The following is a 25,564-nucleotide window of genomic DNA, read 5'->3' as shown; positions in this document are numbered from 1 at the left end:
TTTTGGTAAAACACTTATCCTGTACTATTGCAATTAGTTAATTGTTTTTATGTCTCTTCCTGGAGTATATGTCATAGTGACTTAGAGTATGTGTTCTGGAGCCAGACTGCATAAATTCAAAATTGAATTCCAACATGCTTTAGCTGCTTGCTATTAAGAAAGTTAATTAAGTTCCTCAAGCCTCTATTTCTATATTATTATAATGGGAATATTAGAATCTAAGTGACAGAGTTTATATAAGTGAGAAAGGGAATAGTTCCTGCCATATCAGTAAACAAAATTGTCACCGTCATCAGTGATTCCAGCCCTCCAGTGTGAGCCCAAGGGGACTCAAGAAGGAGAAAAATACTCACAATCTAACAACAGTTAGGTTGCAGCCACTCCCTACAGTGAACAGTTATCTCGGGTTTCCTTGATGCTGTCTCCCAGGCTTGAAGTCCTAAAACATAACTCTCAACTTTTAGGTTGCAACTAGTACTTAAGTCAGCATAAGGATAGAATAATTCCAATAATAGTTCAACTTTGTCTCTGGCTCTTATATATGACAAAACTGCTCTTATTGGATTGTAAACTTTTGGAATGCAGTGCATTTATTTATGTTTGCACTGTCAGCGCATAACAAAGATTTAACACATAATCAGAGCTAATGAGTGTGGTTGACTTTACTTATGTTGGATCTTTATCACTGTGTGCTAGTAGTATCAAAACAAAAGATGATATAGAATTTATTTTGGTTTGGATTTAAAATGAAGAGATCAACAGAATGTGAAATATATGGTAAGGCGCTCTTAATATGATTTACTTTATTATCTGTGTGCCATTTCCAATATGTCATATACTTTGCAGTCAGGTTTAATGCTTAACTTTCAAATCGGTAGGTCACCACAGATGTCTGAGTGGACTGAAATACTGCAGGTCTCCAATGTTAAGCCATGAATATACCATTAGAGTAACTTAAAAAAGAATAACCAGAATGATTCCATTATGTTCAGAGTAGACTGTCAAGTAAGGGTTGTTTTGTCAAATGTCCGTTGCATGAAACATTAAGCATGGCTACGCTTCAGGCTTCTTAGTCACTCAGTCATGTCCGACTGTGTGACTTCATAGACTGAAGCCCACCAGGCTCCTCTGTTCATGGAATTCTCCAGGCAAGAATACTGGAGTGGGCTGCCATGCCCTTCTCCAGTTATCTTCCCGGTCCAGCGATCAAACACAAGTCTCCTGCACAGCAGGCAGATTCTTTACCTCCTCGTCAGATTCCTCCTCTTCAGAACTTTAATGTTTACTTGAGTAAGGAGTCTCTGATTAACCAGGTGTAAAATAAATGCCAAAGTCAAAGTATGGCTTGAATTTAATTACTGTTTGAAGTTAATGCTAATTTGACCGTATACTATTTCCCCCCAACTTTACTGAGATATAATTGACATTGCATAAATCAAGATGTAAGTGTTGTGTAAGTTTAAGGTATACAATGTACTGATTTGTTGTATGTAGTTATCATGAAATGATCACTCCAAAAAGCTAGTTAATACATTCATTACCTCACATAGTAAAACTCTTTTGTGTACTACTCTTAAGAGCTTGCTTAGTCCCATTCAGTCATGCCCAACTCTGTGTAACCCTACGGACTGTAGCCTCTGTCCATGAAATTCTCCAGGCAAGAATACTGGAGTGTGTTGCCATTTTCTCCTCCAGAGGATCTTCCCAACCCCGTGTGTCCTGCATTGCAGGCAGATTCTTTACCTGCAAAGTCACTGGGGAAGTCTCCCCAAAAACACTGGAGTGGGTTGCCATTCCCTTCTTCAGGGGATCTTTGCAACCCAGGGATTGAAACTGGGTCTCCTGCATTGCAGGCAGACTCTTTACAATCAAGGTTCATACGTGTTGTTACAAACATCAGCATTTCCTTCTCCTTTATGATTGAAAAATATTTCATATATGTGTATGTGCTCAGTTGCTCAGGTGTGTCCTGTTCTTGCAACCCCATGGGCTATAGCCCACTAGGCTCCTCTGTTCATGGGATTTCTGAGACAAAAATATTAAAGTGGGTAGCCATTCCCTTCTCCAGGGGATCTTCCCAACCTGGAGATTGAACCTGTGCATCCTGCATTGCAGGCAGATTTTTTACCATATGAGTCACTTGGGAAGCATTCCATATATACATATCCACACACACACAAACATTTTTATCTATTTTTTAATCTATTCATCCACTGATGGATATTTAGGTTGTTTTGATGTCTTGTCTATCGTAAACAATGCTGCAATAAACAACCTACATTTTTGAAACAATCTTCAAATATATCTGTAGAATGTATTGAATATTGCCATTCTAAAACCATTACTAGAATAAAATTCCCTTTATACTAGAATTTAAAGATTGGAGAGTCAAAAAAAAAAAGAAATCAGTTTCTGCACCCCAGCCCTCATTACCTAGCCACATCAGTATGTTAGTTAGTGTTAGTCACTCAGTCGTGGCTGACTCTTTGTGACTGTAGCCCTCCAGGCTCCTCTGTCCATGGGATTTTACAGGCAATAACTGGAGTGGATTGCCATTTCCTTCTCCAAGGGATCTTCCTGACACAAGAATTGAACCCAGGTCTCCTGCATTAAGCAACCAGGGAAGCTTCAACTATTTATTAGACTATATCCAAATATTTATTAGACATCTAAACCTATGACCCCAAGGAGCCATGAAAATCAACATATGCAAATCTGAACTATTTTTTTTTCTTTTTCCCTCTATTTTGAAAAATAATATGTCTCTGAGAAATTTTTACTGATTTCTTTCTTTTTTACCATTCTCCCAAATTCAGTAAGTTGACAAATCACATTTTTAAAAAAATTTTGCTTTCCATTCTTACTCTCACCACCTTAGTTTAAGATGTATCTCTCTTATTGGACTATTGCAATAATCTCATAAGTATATTTTAAACTCTAGCTTTATCCTCTTTATTCTCCAATATAATTGATGATTTTTTTTCTGTTTGTTTTTAATAATAAATAAATAAATAAATAAAATAATAATAAATAAAGCAGAGAGAGTAGAGCTGTTTTACTCCTGGAAATACACAGAACTCCAGTGGATAGACCACAGGGTGTACAACTCTGGATTCGGTGTCAAACCTCAGTTTGAGTACCATCCTGGAATATCACTAGCTCTGTGATAGTGATCAAATCATTTAACTTCTGTAAGCTTTAATCATGGCGTCTCTTTTGATCTGGTATGAGGTTTTTTTTTGCTATTTAATGTCACTCTCCCTGGGATATTTATTGGGTAAGGTAGACCCTTAGAGACCCTGAGGGCCTCTCCCCACTATTTGGTGCAAACACGGCCCAGCTGCTGCTACTGGCCACTGATTCTGTTCCTTATCAGTTACTTTACCAACATGTGCCCCCAGATCATTCCCACAACTCGCAGCAGGTAGACAACCCTCAAGGGCACTCAAGTCTCTGTGCCAGGACACATCAGGTACCCAGAGCATAAATGGACAAGAGGCTCACCCCATCAAGAAGCCAACCACTGAAAGAATAGTGCTGCCATGTAGGGGCAGGAATAACCACCTCCGTGCCTTGCCCTGAGACACAATAGCACGCTCACAGCAGACCCTGACACTATGTGACATGTAGTTGGGCTCCATTCTGGAGCTGGAGGTGTTGCTAGGCAGAGGGGATGAGGGGAGGTCAACAGAGGCCTGAGGCATCAGGAGGTGAGCAGCAAACCGACAAGAATCTGTCCAGAGAGGATAGGCTTTGGAGGTGGTTGGAGGAAGTACCTCTCTTTAGCCAAGGCTCTGAGCATTAGGGACTTATCACAGTCACTGCCCTTGTCTTACAAACACAAATTTAGGGGGTGATAGTATTAAGAATATTAAGATGGTAACTGTAGAGCCTTAAACTAGAATTGCTAGGCCCTTCTAAGAGCCTAACCTCATGTGGTCATACTGATTATACACACCAGGTTTTCGTTTCTTATTTGGTTTTAAAAAAAGAAAACACAGGCATCTTCTTTTCTTTTACTTTTTTTAAATTTTATTTTGGCTGTTCTGGGCCTTTGTTGCTGTATGGGCCATTGTCTGGTTGTAGAGAGAAGGTGTTATTGTCCAGTTTTGGTACAAGGTCTTCTTATTGGGGTGGCTTCTTTTGTTGTGGGTCCTGGGCTGTAGAGCACAAGCTCAACATTCGTGGCACACAGGGTTAGTTGCTCCATAGCAGGTAGGATCTTCCTGGACCAGGGATTGAACCCCTTTCTCCTGCATTGACAGACCAATTCTTGACCACTGAGCCATCAGGAAAGCTTCCTTTTTCGCTTTGTTTTGTTCTGTTACTGATGAATTGGAACATTATTTCAAAAACTGAGCTTTTGTAGTAGAAGACATTTTGGGGATGTCAGGAGCCTGGGTGGGGAAATCTATTTGTAGGGTTGGGATTATAGCACAAAGCGAGATCCTAGAAACTTTCTATCTGGACACGACTTTAGAGTGTTCAGGTCTTAATCCTCTGTGAATCCTAAAATTTTCCCAAGTCCTCAAAATGAAATTCAAGTAAATTCAAGGAAAATACACCTTTTAGTTGTGTGATCTTTTAAAGACAGGTCTTCTCATATGCTTAAAGTTGCCCCTAATGACTACTCCTGTAAACAAATGGTTGCCTGCCCAGGTTATCTGCACTTTGGAAGTTCTGGAGAGAAGGAAAGCAATAGAACACTGGTTACTATACTGTTTATTTGAATCTGTCTTTCCCAACATTTGTCCATTGCAAAAAACAGAAGCTGTACAGTTTGCTCATAGAACACAGAGGCAGATCCCTCAACAAAGGATCAATAAGCTTGGGGAGTAAAGTAATTCTGTACTCATTTATTTATTTTCTCCATCATTCTACCATCTGCCTGCCCATTTGCCTGCTTGTATCAATCTTTGTCTCTGTATAGACTAGTATTCTTTCAACTCTTAATGAGTTTTATGGAAGATGGAAACTGTAATAATCCTGAACAACCTCCTCTCCATTCATGTAACAATCAGAAACTATGAGTCTCTTCATTTTATTTCCCAATTCCTAAAAGACAGAAGTACCACGGCCCAGCAGGACATATTCACCTTTGGTCTAGTCATTCATAGCTAGGAGAATGGGGTGAATTAAATGAAGGGCCTATTCCTATCAGTTAAAAGCTGCTTCTCCATGAAGATGGTCATGGACTATTCAGAAATGACAAGATGTGACTGTCCTAGATATAATCAAAAGTTTCTAAATTCAAGGAGGATGACAATGAACTTTAGACTCCAGTAGTTTGATTCAGTTTTGGACTCAGATCATAGGATTAACTTTTTTCTTTTTTTTTTAAACTCCATGGAAGAAAAAAGAGGAATAAAAATGGGGCAGAATCCTACCAGGATTTTCAGTAACATTTTATAATTTACTTTTAGTTGACACTTAAAAGTATTTATTTTTCAGTGTTCATCTATTGCAAAGTTCTTGCTTTATTAACAAGTAGTAAAACATTTCTTATAGTATTATAGGTAATTTTGCAGCAGTAGGTTATTTCATCACTTATCTTTCAAAATACTAAGTTTTCCTAACCTCCAGCGCATTTTTAAAGAAAAAGGAGTTTGATACTGTATTGTCACGTTTTCAGCTCTTCTTGTATAGAAAGCTCACAGTGTCGTTTCTGAGCATGTAAGCAAAACAACAAAAGTCTGCTATTATTTTACTATTTCAACACAATGTGAAAAAAATCTAGTGATTTACCAAAAACAACCAACTAGTTAACAAAAGCTAAACTTTTTACTGGTATCAATTCAAGTTCTCAAAAATTCAAATTCTTAAAGAAAAAAAAAAAATAAAAGACTGATGATAATTCACCAAGACCAGGCTTTTGTGTCTTTCAAAATGAACTAAAGTTTGTTAGAAAATGTCAAATAAGATTGTAAATGAATGCCTCATAAAAGGTATCACAGAAATGTAATTTCTTACTTGGAATATGTAAAAGTCCTTGGAAAACTACAAATTACTCTCCAAAATACAAAATATTATTAAGTCAAGATATCCCCCTAATATAGATTATGTGAAGATTGAACAGAGCTTTTCTCTGAGTGAAGGTAAAGGAAGATAAGTTAACACTTGTTGTCTGCCTGTTTTGTGCATGGCAAAATATGTTTTGTGGGGAAAGGAGAGTGGTTGAAAAATTCTAAATTCTAAAGATCTAGAATAAAACAGAGTTTCCCTGGTAGCTCAGCTGTTAAAAGAATCTGCCTGCAATGCAGGAGACCCCGGTTTGATTCCGGGGCCTGGAAGATCCCCTGGAGAAGGGATGGGCTGCCCACTCCAGTATTCTTGGGCTTCCCTGGTGGCTCAGTTGGTAAAGAATCTGCTTACAATGTGGGAGACCTCAGTTTGATCTCTGGGTTGGGAAGATCCCATGGAGGAGGGCATGGCAGCCCACTCTAGTATTCTTGTCTGGAGAATCCCTGTGGACAGAGGAACCTGGCAGGCTACCATCCATGAGGTCGCAAAGAGTCGGACAGGACTGAGTGACTAAGCATACACAGAATAAAATAAAAAGAGTCATACTGTACCATCAAAAATCAGATTACCAATCTCAATATATTCACTTCTAGTATCCTTCTTTCATTAAAAAAATTTTTTTTCTTTAAACATAAATACATTCTTATTTTAAACATTCAAATTATAAAATATTAAGGAAAATAAAATCTTTACCCTTAAAAAAAACTTTCCCCAAAATAAAGTATGAAAATTTGTTGAAATTGCAGCTGTTTTTCTAGGCATGTAAATACAGAGAATGCAGATTACTGTGTAGAGAGAGAAATGTGCAGAAACAAAAACCATTTTTATAAAAGGGGACCATGCCATAGGCATTACTTTTGACATAAGGATAGTGGGCTTCCCTTGTGACTCAGATGGTAAGAATATACCCTGAGCAGGAAATGGCTGCCCACTCCAGTATTCTTTCCTGGAAAATTCCATGGACAGAGGAGCCTGGTAGGCTACAGTCCATGGGGTCACAAAGAATGAGACAGAACTGAGCACACAAGTACCCTACCCAATTTTTGTTTAGTTCAATAAAGGTAAAAATAAAACAAAGAAAAAAATGAGAATTCTGAAAATCCAATAAATGGTTTGAAACAACAAAGATACACTTTTTTCCCCTAAAACTTTCCTGCAAAGATAAAAGGCACACTGAATAATACTGAGATCAAAACACTTATTTATTTAAAAATTGTGAATATATATATATATATATATACACATACACACATATGTTCTCTAATTTTGAAATTATGAAAGAAGATAATATCACTCACACACTTCAGACCATGTTCCTTTACCCATTCCTCTTTTTCTATTTATACTGTTATTTTTATATTATCCAAGTTTATGGCATTCATATTCTGTTCTATAACTAAAACCAACATGTTTCTTAAGTAGTTTTATATTTGAATGTACTCAATGTGCCTACTATTCTGCCTTTATTCTTGATATCTGTATATTGGTTTATTTTTAGTTGGATGCAATTCATTATTAAGTAATTTCTTTAAAAATAGTCATTTATGTTATATTCCCTGGGTGTTAGTTTATTTGTTTCTTTTTTGATGGTAAAGTGTGTTGAATGTCATTAGATTTGAAAGATATGTCAGTGGATGATAATAGTCATGTCACTCTTTTATTCAGAATACTGTAGCTTTTCCTTACTGTTTTCTGGCATAGAATGCTAATGCTACTATTATAAAATCTGAGATTAATATGATTTTCTCTTTCACTCTTTTAAGTAATTTTCTTTTTCAAAATGGTGTTCTTGAAAATTTGAAGATAAGTCACTTAACTAACACAGGCAACTAACACATGCTTTGGTGTAAAGTGTTTTCTCCAAAATGTCTCTGGAATGTGGTGTATTTTTTCGATTTGACATTTTCTTGATATCTTTCAAAAGATTTGCTTGATTGTCTCTCTCAGTGACATCAAAATTCTTTATGTTAGATCATCTTTTATCTTTTTTTATACATTACCTTCTCTTCAATTGTTTTATCTGTGTTTTTCATTACAGTTATCTCTAATCTTCTCTTTGTCAGTAATTTGACTTTTAGGAGGTATCTGTTTTGTTTTTTTTTTTTCCTGGCCCATTTAGTTGGTTTATTAGTTCTTTAATAATGCTGTTTGGGTTGGAATTCTTATGTATAAGTTACATTCTGATTTACTTGATTCTATAGTTTCTTTTTTTCATCTTGACATTGAGTTATGTTTTTTTGAATTCATGTTCTTACTCTACAGCATGAAACAATTTTGAGAAATTTCCTAAGGTTACTTTAGTTGTATTTTCTGCTACATTGGATATATTGTCTATCTTTGGCATGTTGTATTTTTGACTTTTATTGTTGCAATGTATTTTCCTACTTACTATTCCATTTATTTTCATATGCCCATACTTGAGGAACTATGTACTGACAATTCATTTATTCCTTACAGAGAGGGATTTTTTAAACCTTTCTTCTCAAAATATTAGGGACCTGTTTGTTTTCTTTCTCTTAGTTCCATTTTGGAGGCCAGATACTCACATATCATGAGTACTCACACTTTGTACCCTGAGGGAATACTGGGGTTGTGGGAAGTTCAGCCTTTATTAAACCGTGTGGGTGCTTCTCTCTATTTTACGATTATCTTTAATGGTTTCTAGCAAGATTATTGGTGGAAGAGTCATAGGTGCACTTTATTGGAGAAATGCATCATTTTTCAGTTGGGCTTCAGAGATTTTACAAAGTGAGTATATAGGCGTGAAGCTATTGGCTTGTGAGATAGAGTCAGCTTTACTATACATGCTTCTCTGCTTCACTTTTTGTCTCTAGGATCCTGGAGTAAAGGGCTGGAGAAAGGAGCCCTTCAAACATAAGAGAAAAAAATTAAATTACCCTATGCATGTACATGGGTTTCCCTGGTAGCTCAGTGGTAAAAAAAAAAAAAATCTACCTCCCAATGCAGTAGATATGAATTCAATCTCAGGATGAAAAAGATCCCTTGGAGAAGGAAATGGCAACCCACTCCAGTATTCTTGCCTGGGAAATCCCATGGACAGAGGAGCCTGGCAGGCTACAGTACATGGGGTCCTACAGAGTCAGACATGACCTAGCGACTAAATAATAACAATGCATGTATGTACAAATCTACTTATCTCCAGAATTTGAGGTTGTCAAGAGAATTTTCAGAATTTTGTTGCTTCACCAGTAAATCTCACAACAGGTGGGGAAAAGATTAAGGAGTCGAAAATCCTTTTGCCTCTCTGAGCCTGGACAAGCCCTTCTTATTCCACAAATGTTTTTTTCTATCATTTCTTTATTTTGATTATTTGTAAGTCAATGGCATTGGGATTTGTCCCTTTTCTTGTTCATACTTTAAACAAAACCAAAAAAAAGAAAATTTTATTTGAGTCTAATTTGAGGATTATAACCTGGGAAGACCATCTCAGAAAGCTGTGAGAACTGTTCTGCCCCTAGAAGTCAAGGTAGAGTTGTACAAGCTTTTTGAGACTGAAAGCTGCTCATCAAATGCTGCATTATTGACAGCTTACATAATCCACATCTAAGCATCATTTTGGTGGGTCATGTGGCCCCTTACAAGATCAAGAACGAATGCTACCTTTTAAGCAGTTGTCTTGTTGGTGCTGGGAGAACATTGCTCTTTACAGTTGAGCAGGTATTTCTGCTGATGGAGTAAGTTTGCTCGATGCTAATGCAGATACACGGTGCACAAGCAGAAAAGAGAGGAGGCCAAAGGGGAGAGAGAGAAAAATCATTCTTAATTTGCTTTGTCTTGCCATGAAATGTGAATTTTATTTCACAGTTTCTCCTGTTGATCATCAATCTTTCGATAGAAAGCATTATGTGATCAAATATTTGGCCCATTGAAGCTAGGGTGGCTGCTTGCCTTTCCCAGTGTGCATCATATCCCTCAATGCTGGGTGCCAATAGCCTGGTTCTCTCTGGTGGCTTAAACTAGCAGAATATTAAGCAAGGGTTTATGGCCAATTCTAGGTAATCCAATAAGGGACTTAAGTCAGTTTCCTTGTATGTGCATTGTGCATTGCCCATTATTTTATAGGCCACATTAGAGGTGATCTACAGCTTCAAGTTGTTTAGACATCATTATCCTAGTACAAGCAGATGACACCCAGTGTGAAAGGCAAGAAACTACCACCTTATAATTCCACAAACTTTAACTTAAATTGGTAGTAGGAACAACAATATCATTAGTAAAGATCTAATCCCCAAATCCTCCTGAATCAAACTGTTTTCCTAGTATTTCCCCTACTGAGGAAAGAGGATGGTTCAGAGCAGAAATCTCACTTTAAGGGTCATAAGATGAGTTAACAAGTATTGTGGCCCAAACCTTGCTAATTTCTGTTTGTTATTTACTCGTTTTTATAATTCCTTGCTCATTTCATTAAGCACTGGAATAAGAAAAGTCTGTTTTAACTCACTCTTTCCCAATCAACTTTTATAGCAACAGAACAACGTAAAACTTAGTATTGCTACTTTATAGTTCAGAGTTAAGTAACTTATCCAGTATTATATAGCTTGTAACTAACTAGCATTTCCCTGGTGGCTCAGACAGTAAAGAATTCACCTGCAATGTGGGAGACCTGGGTTCAGTCCCTGGGTTGGGAAGATTCCCTGGAGAAGGGAATGGCTACACACTCCAGTATTCTGGCCTGGAGAATTCCATAAACAGAGGAGCCTGGAAGGCTACAATCCATGGGATTGCAAAGAGTCAGGCACAACTGAGTGACTTTCACAGGACAGGAACTAACTAGACTGGAATTAAAAACCCCATCTGTCTGCTCTTTTAAGGAAATAATGGAATATAATAAAACTACAAATTTAAGATAAAGTTACAGATTTAATTTATTATACCTGGGTGCAAATATTTTGGAAAAAAGATATGGATCTAAGTGGATGGTGAAAAAAGTGAGGAGAAAATCAAGATGCCTAAGTTTGATTTCTTTCTATCTCTCAAAGCTGATGATGAATTTAGAAAAGATGATTCAACTTCCTGGGCTTTAGTTTTCTTGTGTGCAATAATAATATGGATGATGATGACAATAATGATGGTAATTTTCTTAGTCTGATGACTATTATTCACTTGTACCAGGCACAATGTGATAAGCTTTATAAGTAGCATGTCATCACATCTCAAAATAACTATCTGATATACATATTCTATTTTATCAATGAAGATACTGCAAATTTCGCAAATCCACTAAAGCCCATTTGATTTAAGGGCACATGATATAAACCATTAGTTCTATTATCTTTCCAAACCAAGAAGTCTGACCTGAATGGTCTTTAAAATATCTACCAAATTTGAGATTATCGTGAGCTGCAGTAGGTATCAGAGGAAATGAGCATGCTCCTACATGACTCTCAAGTACAACTAGTAGAGTTCTGGACTGGATGGCCTTAAAGTAAATCTTAATATGATGATATTTTTGCTTTATGTGTTCATTTGCACATTTAAAAAAACACAGAATTTCTCTTAACCCATGAGTACTGAACTCTTCCTCTCCCTTTCCCACATACTTTTCTTTCTTAACAATTCAGTGCAAATGTCCTGAAGTGGAGACAGGTAATCTGAGCATCCACATGAATGTGGAAGATGAGCACCGTAACAGCCCATATGTTAGATACTGAGAGGAGTGAGATAGGCAGGCATGCAGGGCAAAGGGGTAGTGTGGGAGTGGCCCTGTGGAGTGGCAGAGCCCAAGTAAGGTGACAAGGGCACACCCTTAGTGGGCTGGTCTAACAATAAATATCAGAGTCTGAGAAGCCTGAAGAGGGTCCCATTGCCAAGACGGGGTGGTAAAAGTAGAAACCTGCGATCTGGTACTGGAGTCAAGCAAAGGACAGACTGAATCCCCACAACGAAAGGACAGTCCAGTGCGAGGTGTTAGATCCTACACAAGGATGTGAAAGTTATCCACTTTGGAATATGACCACGCGCACAGTATCAGAGGTCAAGTGTAATGAAAGAGAGCATCCACACAGGAAAGAGACCCTGCACAGGGTCAGAACCTGAGTGAGGTAAGGAGGCAAGAGACAGCTCAACAAGGGGTGTCAGAGCAGGGATGGGAGTAAAACTTGCAGCAGGTATCACAATCTGTACAGAGTGAGGAGGAGCTCCATAAAGGGGAGAAGCTGGTGACAGTAACGGGCGGTTGTTACATATAGAGAGAGTGAACAAATGCATAAATACATTGAGAATAGTGAAAACTAGGGTTCTCACGGCTGGAATAGGAAGTTAAAAATATAGACAAGAAAAAAACAAACAAACAAACCTAGAGCAAACCCACTATGAATCACCACAGACTCTCAATACATACACAGGCGCATCTATCTATCTATCCATCTATATGTATATATGTGCATGTGTATGGGCTTCCCTGGTGGCTCAGTGGTAAAGCATCTACCTGTCAATGCAAGAAACATAGAGTTGATCCCTGGTTCGGGAAGATCCCCTGGTGAAGGACATGGCAACCCAAACCCACACCATTACTCTTGCCTGGGAAATCCCATGGACAGAGGAGCCTGGCAGGCTACAGTCCATGAGGCTGCAAAAGAGTCTGACATGACTTAGCAACTAAACAACAATTCATGTATGTAAAAGTACACATATACATACTTACATGCATTCATATACATATAATATATAAAACCTACACACACACACATACACACACCCACACATGCACATATTGAAAGGCCCTTAGAGCAAAAACACCTCAATGAGTACACTTAGTATCCAGATTATGGTTTCCATATACCATTCTCTAATAAAAAGAATGAAATTTTCTTAGGAAAAAAAGGCAACTTTGATGACTGGAACAGGAAAATTATAAGATGATTCTGAAACACTTTCTAGTACCAGAAAGTAAGGAAGAGAACAAAGAATGACAGGCACATGTCAAAGAGATGAAGAAACCAGTTTGAATAGGCTCCTGCTGGCCAAATCAGTGAAACTTTGGGTATGAAAATAGTCATGAATTATAAGTTCCTTTATGCAATAATAAATAACTTACTTTATTTAATACAAAAATTCCTTATTTAATAAAATAAGAACCTATGGATTCACAGTGAAAGAGTAGATCATACTGATAGAAATATATAAATAAAAATTAAATTCTCAATAAGGAACAGTACATTTACATTGTCTCAAAGTCCGTAACCACAAAATGCTTACTAATTATAAGGGGAGGGGGAGGTAATTTCATAGTGGGGAGGTCTCACAGGCAGTACCTTAACCAGTGATCAAAGTTAACTTCAGCAGAAATGAGACAAACAGAAGTCCTGCACCATCTGATAGGATTCGATCTGAAGCACATAACATTCCTGAATCTAATTACAATTAAACAGCAGACACAGTGGAACACTCTTTGCGGGAGGGGAATGGAGGGACAGGAAGACAAGACAATGTGATCGGTATACTCTGGATGGTGGGGAGTGTTTTCTTTTCATGGTGATAATTTTTAAAAACAAGAGCCAGTTTTTACACTGCTTTAATTATCTTTAAGCAAACAAAAAAATCTTTATAGACCCTTTTTATTACCCATATTTTCAGCATACAGCTTCTATGAGGACCCCTATCCTGTTGTCCCTTAGACAAGCCTAAATTGAGTGAAGCCTAACCAAATCAGTGCCTTGTAATTTTAGAAATTACCAGGTGAGGAAAATCAAGTGAAAACAGAAGGTGTTCAATTAATACCTTCAAGGAGACTAAAAAGAAAAAACAATAAATGAAATCTATGATTCTCTGCTGGATCTTTTTGCTATAAAGAATTTTATCAAGAAAAACAGAGAAAGGGGACTGATAGTTAGATAGTAGCATTGAAACAATGTCAATTCCATGATTTTGATCATTTTATTGTGTCCTTTATAAAAAATAGAAACTAATTCATTTAGGATAATGTGGCATGTTTGCAAAGCTACTCTTAAATGGTATAGGAAGAAAATTCTTTAAACCATTCTTGAAACTTTCCACATGTTTGAGATTGTTTCAAGATGAAATATTTTTAAAATTATCTATTTACTTGATGTCTAACACTGTTTGCATTCAAAACAAGGTCAAGCATTTTCCACGTGGTGTAATTTTTCTTTTCTTTTTCCAGGTGATGTTGGCTTGAGCCCTCCTATTTTTACCCAGGAACCAGAAGATGCTATTTTTCCTTTGGATTTGTCAAAATCAGAAATAATTCTGAATTGTGCTGCTAATGGTTACCCATCACCCCATTATAGGTAAATTTCTACTTCTGAGCACCATGCTGCTTTTTGTTTTTTTCTTTGTCTTCGGGGTAAAGTATACACATAATTTATTGTTGTTATTGCTTAGTGGCTAAGTTGTGTCCAACTCTTGGGAATCCATGGACTCCTCTATAGTAGTCCACCAGGCTCCCCTGTCCATAGGATTTACCAGGCAAGGATACTGGAGTGGGTTGCCATTTCCTAATCCAGGGGATCTTCCCGACCCAGGGGTTAAACCCATGTCTCTTGCATTGGTAGGTGGATTCTTTACCACTGAGCTGCCAGGGAAGCCCATACACACCATGCTGCTGCCAAGTCACTTTAGTCGTGTCCGACTCTGTGCGACCCCATAGATGGCAGCCCACCGGGCTCCCCCGTCCCTGGGATTCTCCAGGCAAGAACACTGGAATGGGTTGCCATTTCCTTCTCCAATGCGTGAGAGTGAAAAGTGAAAGTGAAGTCGCTCAGTCGTGTCTGACTCTTAGCGACCCCATGGACTGCAGTCTACCAGGCTCCTCCATCCATGGGATTTTCCAGGCAAGAGTACTGGGGGTGCCGTTGCCTTCTCCATAAACTGACCTAATTTGAAGTGTACAGCTCAATGAATTTTTACATAGGTATACAGCTGTGTTGGAGAAGGGCATGGCAACCCACTCCAGTATTCTTGCCTAGAGAATGTCCATGGACAGAGGAGCCTAGCGGGCTGCAGTCCATGAGGTCACAAAGTGTCGGACACGACTGAGCGACTCAGCACAGCACATACAGCTGTGTGCCCGCCACTCAAATGAAGACAGACATTTTTGGTACCCTAAAGTATCACCTCATGCCACCTGCCAAGTGATAATCATCCCATCCTCATCCTCCAGCAACCGCTTTTATAACTTACTGGTTAGATTTGCTTAGAGCAGTCATTCTTGAGATTGGGTCTATGCAGTGCCATGTGACACTGAGAATTGAAAAGGAATGAAAGATAAAGGAAAGAAGGGAAGGGAGGAAAAAAGAATGAAGGAAGGAGGGAGGGAAGGAAGGAATACAGGAAGAGAAAAAAAAATAAGAGAAAGGACAGGAAAAGATTTGTTTCCCCAATTTGAAAGAGGTTGTAAAGCACAAGTTCATTTTGTACTCCCTTCCCCACAATATGCGGCTACTGCCTCAGTTGCCCCATATACCACAACTATGAACATGTTTCTCTAAAATGAATTAATCCAGATTGAAACTTTTTTTATCAGACCAATTTCTGTGACTCCACTGACACATCCCATCACCCAAAAAGAATTGGTTTTAGAAAAATATGTTGAAGACAGCTATGGACCATCTAAGGCAGAAAAGCAATTTTTCTTCTGGGCAACTAGAAAAATATATATTGTTCCTCACATATTACCTCTGAAATAATAAGGAAGAAAGGTCTGCAGTGTTTCTGTTCTTAGAATATTACAGTACAGGCAGAATCTGATTCACATTGTGGGTGGATTTCACAAATACAAAAATATATGCATATATGCATTATACTTGTGTTAATCTTAAAGATATTGTGTTGGTAAGAATTGCATATGCAGTGTGAATATAGAAAAAGTAGAATAATATTAAAATGACTATTGTGGCTTTGGGATTTAAAAGCATTTTTTTTTAAGTCTTAATTTTTAGTGCGTGCATGCGTGCTAAGTCATTTCAATTGTGTCCAGCTCTTTGTGACCCCATGGACTGTGTAGCCCACCAGGTTCCTCTGTCCATGGGATTCTCCAGGCAAGAATACAGGAGTGGATTGCCATGTCCTCCTCCAGGGGATCTTCCCGATCCAGGGATTGAACCTACAACTCTTACGTCTCCTGTATTGCAAATCATCACACACAAAAAACAACAAATTCAGTCCATTTTGGTAAAAAACAAACAAACAAACAAAAAAAAAAACACTGGCTTTTCCTGATTTATATGTTCCATTAAAAATATATTTATATACATAATTAGTTTGATCTTGCAATTATCTAGATTAACTAGCTAAATGACTTAAATATACAAGGTTAAAGACAACTTTCTATCTTGTGTCTCTTATCTCTGTCAAAACAACTTCAGTATTATTTTTTACAACAGAAGAACTGAAAACTATGTCTTATTATTTAGGTTTTATTAAGGCTTTTCTATCTTTAGAACACCTCAACCAATGAAGTCCATCTGGCAGATGAAGATTACTTAGTTTATAAATTGGTCCATCTAGTTCATGGTTGTTGGTTTGTTTTCCTTAAGTAAAAAGCTGTGTTCTTTACCTTAAAACTTGGTTAAATATACAAAAATGTGACTAACATATTCTTGGGATCACCTAATACTTCAAGTTGCAACTTTATTTTTGAGAACTAATTTGATTGCTGCTAAAGATTAATAGAGGTTATTAGATAAGGGGAAAAACATGTAAGTCCCTATACAACAAGAAACTGTTGTTAATAAGACAGATCGTCGATTAGCCATGTACTTATACAAAAATTTCTATTGACTTATAACACATGGAAAGATATAATACAGTGGGTCTCACAACAATTTGCTAATATTACCTGTGAAGACCTATACTGAATGAAGAGATTGCAAATTCCAATGTTGTGAAATGGCTTCTGTTGTAACACTTATAAATAAGGAGGCTAAAGACAGGCAATTAACTTTTTATTTCCATTCCCCTTAACCAGGTTTAGCTTATTTCTCCTATCATGGTATAAAATACTCAAGATGCTTTTAAAAGACAATGAGGAAAGAAAAAAAGTTTTTAATGCTTAAATGTCAGACTGAGTCCCAGTTTTCTTGACAATAAAGCAAAGGGCAGAGGTATTTCAGACAAGGCACATTAGCAACAAAATGTGAATTTTAGTTTTAATATGGCCCTTTTGAACTTAAAATTTATTTTAAAAAAATCCTCATGACTGTATTCATTTTAGATTGTGTGTCTGAGTGTGTGTGTGTGTGTGTGTGTGTGTGTGTGTGAAACAGATGGACACTCTATGACTCAGAGTTTAACATTGATGTTACTTTGGGTATAGTGTGAAGCCATACTAAAAACCCCTTGGCTTAGAACCAAGAGTTATCATTTCTAGTCACAGCTCTATCTTTACATATATAACCCTGGAATAATCATGTCTTTCTCCTATCGTTGTATCCTTCATCCACAAAGTGAGGATGTGGTTGATTTTAAGGCGTTTTTTATTCCTTTTAGTAAATTCCCTTTAGAAAATGAAGTCTCATAAGAGAAAATAAGCAATATTGAAAGCAGAACTTTGGAAACAGTTTAAAAGTAACTTGTCTAAAGTCACTTTCAGTTGGAGTCAATACACTGATGGACAGAATATCAGTGAAGACAAGATAAAGATGTTAGGCAAAGTTTTCCAGTGGAAGAGACCACTTTCTATTCTTTCAAAGACTAGGAAACACATGAAAATTAATGTCTAACCATGCAGCTTTGTTAAAGGAAGGAAAATGGGTTACCCAAAAATAGTACTTGGGTAGGATTGCTTATACTTAATAAGTTAAGGATATAGTGATGAGCTTAGTTCCAGAGCTCAGAATATATATTTTATTTGGGGAAATGAAGCAACACACACATAAATTATTTTTACATAGGATACACTCTGTCAGAAAAAGTTCTTTGAATGTTATAGAGAATTTCCACCACGTGTCCTCTGAATCTGGTCACTGGAGAAGCTTCCTTTCTGTGATTTAATCTACTCCAGTCACAAAGACATTCTTAAGTTTGGAGAAGCTCTAGGCCTGTGCGTAAAAATCACAAAGGGTGTTACTCTGCCCTACTATTCTTTTTATTCATTTCCTCCCTTGATCTACTAACAACTTCCTGTGACAAAGCAGGATATTTTTATTGTGCAAACGTTATAATTGATGGATATGACTTTTGGAGAAATGACCTGGCTAAGCATACACAACAAAGGAATATCAAATCTAGGTCTAGGACTCTTTCTATGAGGTCAATGGAACTAAATTTAGTGCACATTACAATCACCCAGAGAGATGTTAAAAGTTTCGATTTTGGACTTCTTTATAAGTCTAGGAATGGGTCCAGAAACAGCACTCCATGTAGCTCTAAAGCAAGCCTCAGTTTTGAAAAAACACTCTCTCACACACACATACATTATCATGGACTAGCAAACAACTGTAGCCCCAGCCATTATATTCTTGACACAGGGCTTAACTATTTAATAGTAAAGGATGTTCCCCAGAAAAAAGGTCAAGATTTTAGTTCAAATCCATTATGTTTCATGGAATTAATATGGTATTAAGGCAGATGCTTAAAATAATCTTCTATAGCATATTTCCTAGTTTGCATCGTGAGATAATTCTCCTGGGCATGGAATTCTATCAGTAACACTTGTATGACAATCACCTGAATTCATTAATACTATTTCTCAATTTATTTGAACATATTAATTAGAACAAAGCCCACACCATGAGTTGAACCCCTGATCTATATGCACAGTTTAATAATCATTGTACCATAGTGATTAGAATGATTATGGGGAGAGTGTGAAAAATTCATTTGCTGCAGCTAAGCCAACAACTTTGAATTTGTGTTGAAAAACAATTACTGAGCTTAATTAGGAGCATGTAATGATGACAGCAGTTATTTTAGTGATTGATTTCAAAATTAAAGAGAGCTGGCAAACTAAGTGTGGTATATCCTTTGCATTGAAAAAGCAAGGGAACACAAAGGTTCAAAGACCATGCCCTGTAAACAAATTATGAAAGACAGTATTATAGCACTGGCAAGGAGAATATTCTAGGCTTCAGACAGGCCTAAAAAAATAATAGTTTTCTCCATTTTCTTCTTCTAATATTGAGAACTAGAAACCGAATAAATTTCTCAAGGAAAAAAAATTGGCAGATAGTTCAGGCAAATGAAATGTACCGTTTTTGACTGTTGTCTTTCAGCTTCCTTTTATTAAAAAGAAGTTGAGGGGCACAAGAATTGGCTAAGTAATTTAAAAGTGACAAGAGTTGGTTCAAGTCCTCTGGATGATTTGATATCCATCATTTCTCATCTTTAACAGGGTGGAAATTTCTCTTCTACTGTTGTAGATATTTGCCAGACTTTTTCTATGGGATGTTTCAGAATTCTAAAAAAGTCAATGACATTTCGAATAATTCTATAAAATGTCATTCCTTTCTTACAATTAGCTACCCGCACAAAACTATTTTTAATATGACCTTAGCATGAAGGGAAGAATCTGCAGAGCTCGCATAAACCCTAAAAAAACAATATTTACAAACTGTCTTTATTTCACAGGAAGAGGCCATTCACTCGTTTTTCTGACTGATTATCTTAACTCAATATTTTAAAATATATCTCTTTTCTTAAATGGTTTATATTACTACTCAAAGCTAGTGCCCTAAAAATGTATATGTTTGAATATGTAATATTCTTATTTCAAAATGTCTATTTTGTTGGAAGTAATGGGTTGCAAGCTGGGCAAAGTGGGTCCATTAAAGATAACAAATGGGTATTAATTCATCTTAAAATGATAAAACGTAATTTCTAAATCATCTAATACTTCTTTGAAAATAAATATAACTGTTAGGATTTTCTGATACTTAATTAATGTTCTAAAAGGTTGTTGACTACTAGGTAAGCCGAGCAATTTTTTACAGCCTAAAATGAAAACTTCTCAATCTGCATTTGTTTTGTTAAAGTATAATTTTAGTTTGGCATTTCTAAGTACTGTTGAAATATTTTCAGCATGATTAATTTTCCAAGTAAGAAACTATCAGAGACAATCATGTTCTAAAGTAGGTTATTTTTGTTTTGTTATCAACCTCAAATTGGCATTGTAAAATCTTTGCTGGCTTTATTTGTGCCATTCTAATATATTCTTCTTGGACTTCATGTCTAAATCATTTTTGACATTCAATTTTGCAGTATCAGTTGTGGGTGTTCAGGTATGGTATATATTATTTCAAAAGTTGTTAAAGGAATAGGATGGCCAGGGTTATTGACTGAATGTCTACTTTTTATTTCTTATGTCAAGAGTTCTGTTGCCTTCTTGTACAGGTTTTGGTGAAAGTTTGTAATTTGTCAAGAGTATTAGTTCTTTCAAATAATCTAGTTATTGATATTATGGAGCTCACGAAGACAATTATCTTCAGTGAAACTGGTAGGATGTGTCCACATGTAACCATGTTTTGTTTTATTTATTTTTTTTTGTTTTGTTTTGTTTTGTTTTGTTTTATTTTAACAGTCTCAGAAATTGCAAATGTATGTTGTTTAAACCAATAGTGGTCAACTCTGCTTACTGGAGGCATAATTTGATTTTTTTTTTTCCTTTGAAGGTGGAAGCAAAATGGCGCAGATATTGATTTTACCATGAGCTATCACTACAGGTTGGATGGAGGCAGTTTGGCAATCAGCAGCCCTCGCACAGATCAAGATATTGGCACGTACCAGTGCCTGGCCACCAATTCTCTGGGAACAATTCTGAGTCAGAAGGCAAAGCTCCAATTTGCATGTAAGTTTGTGGGAAAAATCTATAATCTTTGTGTTTCTGAAAATATATTCTTATTTTAACCATGGTAGAAAAAAGCCAACTTTGCCAATCACATGCTCTTTGAGAGCAAATATGAATTTATGGAGGTAAAAAGTTTTAACAGTGTGCATTTTGTGAATTCAGACTCCTGGGAATAGTTGAATGTTTCAAAAAAAAAAAAAGCAGGAAATATCAGTATTATTGTAGTTTGTGAATTATATTTAGAAACGTCTCTGAAAGTTCTAGATATACATATTCAGATAAAGATTTATATCTGATAAATCTTTATATCATATAAAGATTCAGATATATATATATAATCTTTTCCTTCTTCTTTTGCATTGGGCATTAATGTGAAGGGCACAAGAATAAAAGCAAGCAAAGATGTTTTTTGGGGGGAGGCAAGCATTCCCCCAGGAAAAGTGATCATGCATCTACAGTTTGATGCAGGTGGAAATAAAGTGGTTGCCAAAGGCAGACTTTATATTAACTGTAACAATGTCCAACTGCGTCACATAAATGTCATCCAAATAATTACCTTGGTGACATTTGGGGACATTAGCAGATGAACAATAGACATACTGCTCCTTATAGTGTTTCCAGGGACTGAAATGTTTCATATTGGATCCAGGGAAAGCCTTGTTTGAAAGTAATTACATTTGTTGATGTGGATGAAGCAGAAGCCTTACATCTTTCCCTTTATACCCCCTCTGCCATGCGACTCCCACTCACGCCCTCCTCAGAGGATGTACCAGGGGCCAAAGAGTGAGAAGCTACTCTTTGGGACCCTGATGAATAGGTCTATGCTTCTGCTATTTTGAAAAAGTAACTATTTTGAAATTTACAGAATAAAATATACATCCAAAGCCCACCTTGTAGAGCTGTTCTATGAAGGAGGACCCCTTCTAGGGCCCGAAACTGGGCTCTTGTCTAACACTCGGAAATGAATTGTCCGAGGAGACACATGTGCTGACAAAGCAAGAGGTTTTACTGGGAAAGGGCACCCGGGTGGAGAGCAGGAGGGTAAGGGAACCCGGGAGAACAGCTCTGCCACATGGCTTGTAGTCTTGGGTTTTATGGTGATGGGATTAGTTTCCAGGTTGTCTTTAGCCAGTCATTCTAACTCAAGAGTCCTTCCCGGTGGTGCATGCCTTGTTCAGCCAAGATGAATGCCAGAGAGAAGGATTCTGGGAGGTGGTCGGACATGTGGTGTCTCATTTTGACCCTTCCCAAACTCTTCCAGTTGGTGGAGGCTTATTAGTTCCCTGTTCCTTACCAGGACCTCTTGTCATAAAACAAGTTATGCAAATGGTTACTATGGTGTCTGGCCAGGGTGGGTGGTTTCAATCAGTGAGCTTCCCCTAACAGAACTACTTTAATCATCAGTAGATATATAAATTTGGAGTAGGAAATGGCAACCCATTCCAGTATTCTTTCCTAGGAGAGCCCATGGACAGAGGAGTCTAGCAGCGCACACTACATGGTGTCACAAGAGTCGGACACAACTTAGCAACCAAACTACCACCACCACCACCAGATATATAAATTAATAGTTAGGTCTGTTTCTCATTGCAAGTCTTGTGTTCCAAAGATACCTTGCTCCACACAAAGCTCCCCTATGTTAACCATTCTGTGAATGGCCTTGTTTCTGAATATGTATATAAATATACTCAGAAATAAACACATATGTATATAAGTATGTGTGTATATATGTGCGTGTGATTATAAATATACACACATGTACATAAATGTATGTGGTCCTCTATATACACACATACACACATGTATACACATACAGAAACATTGCTAAGTGTATCTGAATGTATTTATATCTTCAGAAAACAAAGGATAATGCAAAATTTTACAGGTCTAAGTGGAATATAAACAAATGCTGGTGGCTGTTCCCAACCTAGGGATTGAACTCAGGTCTCCTGCATTGCAGGTGGATTCTTTACTGTCTGAACCAGCAGGGAAGCCCCATTTGAAACTTAGGGTAAAGATAATCACAATACTTGATTTCTACATTTCAGCTAAGACCATCACTTGGAAAAACAATAGCGAGCAAAATATTAATGAAGACTTATTTTACAGAAGTAAACAATTGCTCCACAGACTTTGAATGACTCTGCCAAAATAATATTTTTTTTTCACTTGAATAGAAGATGATCCTCGGGGATATATATGGTCAGATTGCATAAAAATAAATTTAACAAATTTGATTTTCTGTAAAGGAAATCCCATAGAGCATATTTATTTGCTAAACCTGGTGTTTCTCCAGAGATATGGATTCTATCCCTTCTTGAAAATAACTGAATACCTATGAAGAAAGTTAATGCACTGTGCTTTATATGGCCATGTATTTCCTTCTCTTTGTTCCCCTTTTTAAATGAAAAATTTGTATTTTTAATTTCCAAATTATTTTTTTACTTTTTTTCTGCTTTAAAAATGTGTAACTAAAAGTTTTTGTAAGTTAAAACATAAACTCTATTTGCTAAAAAAAGAAAAAGAAAAATATTTAAAATTAAGGAAAAAAATTTATGTTTTCATTTGGATGAATCAGAAAAGTCAGTTCTTCTATCCTTGCTGACTTTCCTGTCTCTTCATAAAGTTTTCTTTTTTGGGAGTTGAAAGTATATGACTGTTGTTCCCTAAAAGCATTTCTATTACTATTTATGCAGAAAGAAGGTCTACATCCATTAGCTGAAATTTCTCCTGCAGACTTAAAGAGTCTTAGGTTCCAAGTCTTAAACTTGAAAAAACAAAAAACAAACAAACAAGAATCAGATCATTATGCTTTTTCTGTCCAGTAACTATAACAGTGTCTTGCCTGAAATGTTTCCTGTTGTTTCCATGGAGAGATTTCGTTGAGTTTATCTCTGCTGACTTGAATCAACCCTAAAAATAACCAACACTTTTTAATCACCTATAAAGTATCTCCTTTCCTTTCCTAGATCTCATAAGTACTCCTGCCAGCTTACTTAAGTCAGTTGTTCATTCCAAGCAGTAAAGAATTTATTTTAAAAATGTGAAAAATACCACTTCTAGCTTTGTCACTGCTATTACGCAACTCTGAATGGTCTATTTTGAACAAATGTGCATAAAGATCTTAAAAATGAATCAAAAGGTGTTAATAACTTACAGCCCAGAAGACTCCATTTACAAATTCTTTCTTCTAATCTCATTTGAGGTACACAGGATATTAGTTTTGCAAAATAGATTTTCTGAAATTTCACCCAAAGAGATTACATTTGTATCCACATTGAAATCTGCACATAACCTTAGAAATAAGGTTACTTTTCCAAAAAGAGAGTAGGGGAGAGAGAGAGAGATAGAGAAAATGAAGATACAGAGAAAGGAGTGGCAGAAAGCAGAAGAGAGAACAAAATAGAAGGGAACTATCCAATCAAGAATTTGTTTTTCTATGAAGACATCTTAAACATCACTAATCAGTATGTAAATATAAATCAAAACCAGAAAACACTGCTTCATACTCATTAAGGTGGCTATTACCAAAAAAAAAAAAAAAAAAGCAAAACAAATAAACAACAACAACAAAAATATCCACAGAGAATAACAAGTGTTGGCAAAGGTGTTAAAAAATTGAAACCCTTCTGCATTACTGATGGGTATGTAAAATCGTATAGCTACTATGGAAGACAGCATGACAGTTCCTTAAAAAATTAAACATAGACTTATCACAACACACTAATTCCACCTCTAGCCATACCTTCAACTTAATCTGAGTTGTCATCACCATCTTCATAAATTTTCAACATTGCCTATTTTACTAGAAAGGCTTTTATACCTTTCTTAACATCATAACAATGGTGGTCACATGCTAAAAATTTTGATACAAACAGACCTGAGTTCAAATTCTATCTCTGTAAAATATCCTGCAGCAGGAAATTAGGCCATCTTTTAACAATATCAGTGGAAACAGTGTCACACTTTATTTTTGGGGGCTCCAAAATGACTGCAGATGGTGATTGCAGCCATGAAATTAAAAGACGCTTACTCCTTGGAAGGAAAGTTATGACCAACCTAGATAACATATTAAAAAGCAGAGACATTACTTTGCCAACAAAGGTCCGTCTAGTCAAGTCTATGGTTTTTCCAGTGGTCATTTATGGATGTGAGAGTTGAACTGTGAAGAAAGCTGAGCACCGAATAATTGATATTGTTGAAATGTGGTGTTGGAGAAGACTCTTGAGAGTCCCTTTGACTGCAAGAGATCCAACCAGTCCATCCTAAAGGAGATCAGTCCTGGGTGTTCATTGGAAGGACTGACGCTGAATTTGAAGCTCCAACAGTTTGGCCACCTGATGCCAAGAGCAGACTCACTGGAGAAGGTACTGATGCTGGGAAAGATTGAAGGCAGGAGGAGAAGAGGATGACAGAGGAACAGATGGCTGGATGGCATCACCAACTCGATGGACATGAGTTTGAGTAAACCCTGGGAGTTGGTGATGGACAGGGAGGTCTAGTGTGCTGCAACTCATGAGGTCGCAAAGAGTCGGACACGACTGAGCGACTGAAATGAACTGAACTGAACTGAAGCCTATTTGTGAAATGTATACAGTGAGAATTGCAGCAGTATCCAAAGGACAGTGACAGGGATTAACTGAGTAATGATGTGAAACCCCTGGTCCCTTATAGGCACTCAGGAAATGGTAACTCTAATTCTTCTTTTGATATTTTCATTTCCTCTCCCAAATAGGCCAGACATCCATATATTTCAGTCTGCTACAGTTACTCATAGAA

At 36.8% G+C, this 25,564-nt stretch overlaps 1 protein-coding gene across 1 annotated transcript in view; it reads left to right on the top strand.

The window, feature by feature from the left end:
• The window catches only part of CNTN6 (contactin 6), a 319,063-nt gene that overhangs the window by 122,787 nt on the left and 170,712 nt on the right, over positions 1–25,564 (top strand). The window contains 2 exon segments of the mRNA XM_043886787.1: positions 14,165–14,291; positions 20,610–20,785. Coding sequence (XP_043742722.1) covers positions 14,165–14,291; positions 20,610–20,785 — 303 coding nt within the window.

This window comes from Cervus elaphus, chromosome 24, assembly GCF_910594005.1.
Source record: "Cervus elaphus chromosome 24, mCerEla1.1, whole genome shotgun sequence".
Taxonomy (NCBI): Eukaryota; Metazoa; Chordata; class Mammalia; order Artiodactyla; family Cervidae; genus Cervus; species Cervus elaphus.
Note: the sequence above shows the minus strand (reverse complement) of the source record. Positions and strands in the feature narration are given on the sequence as shown.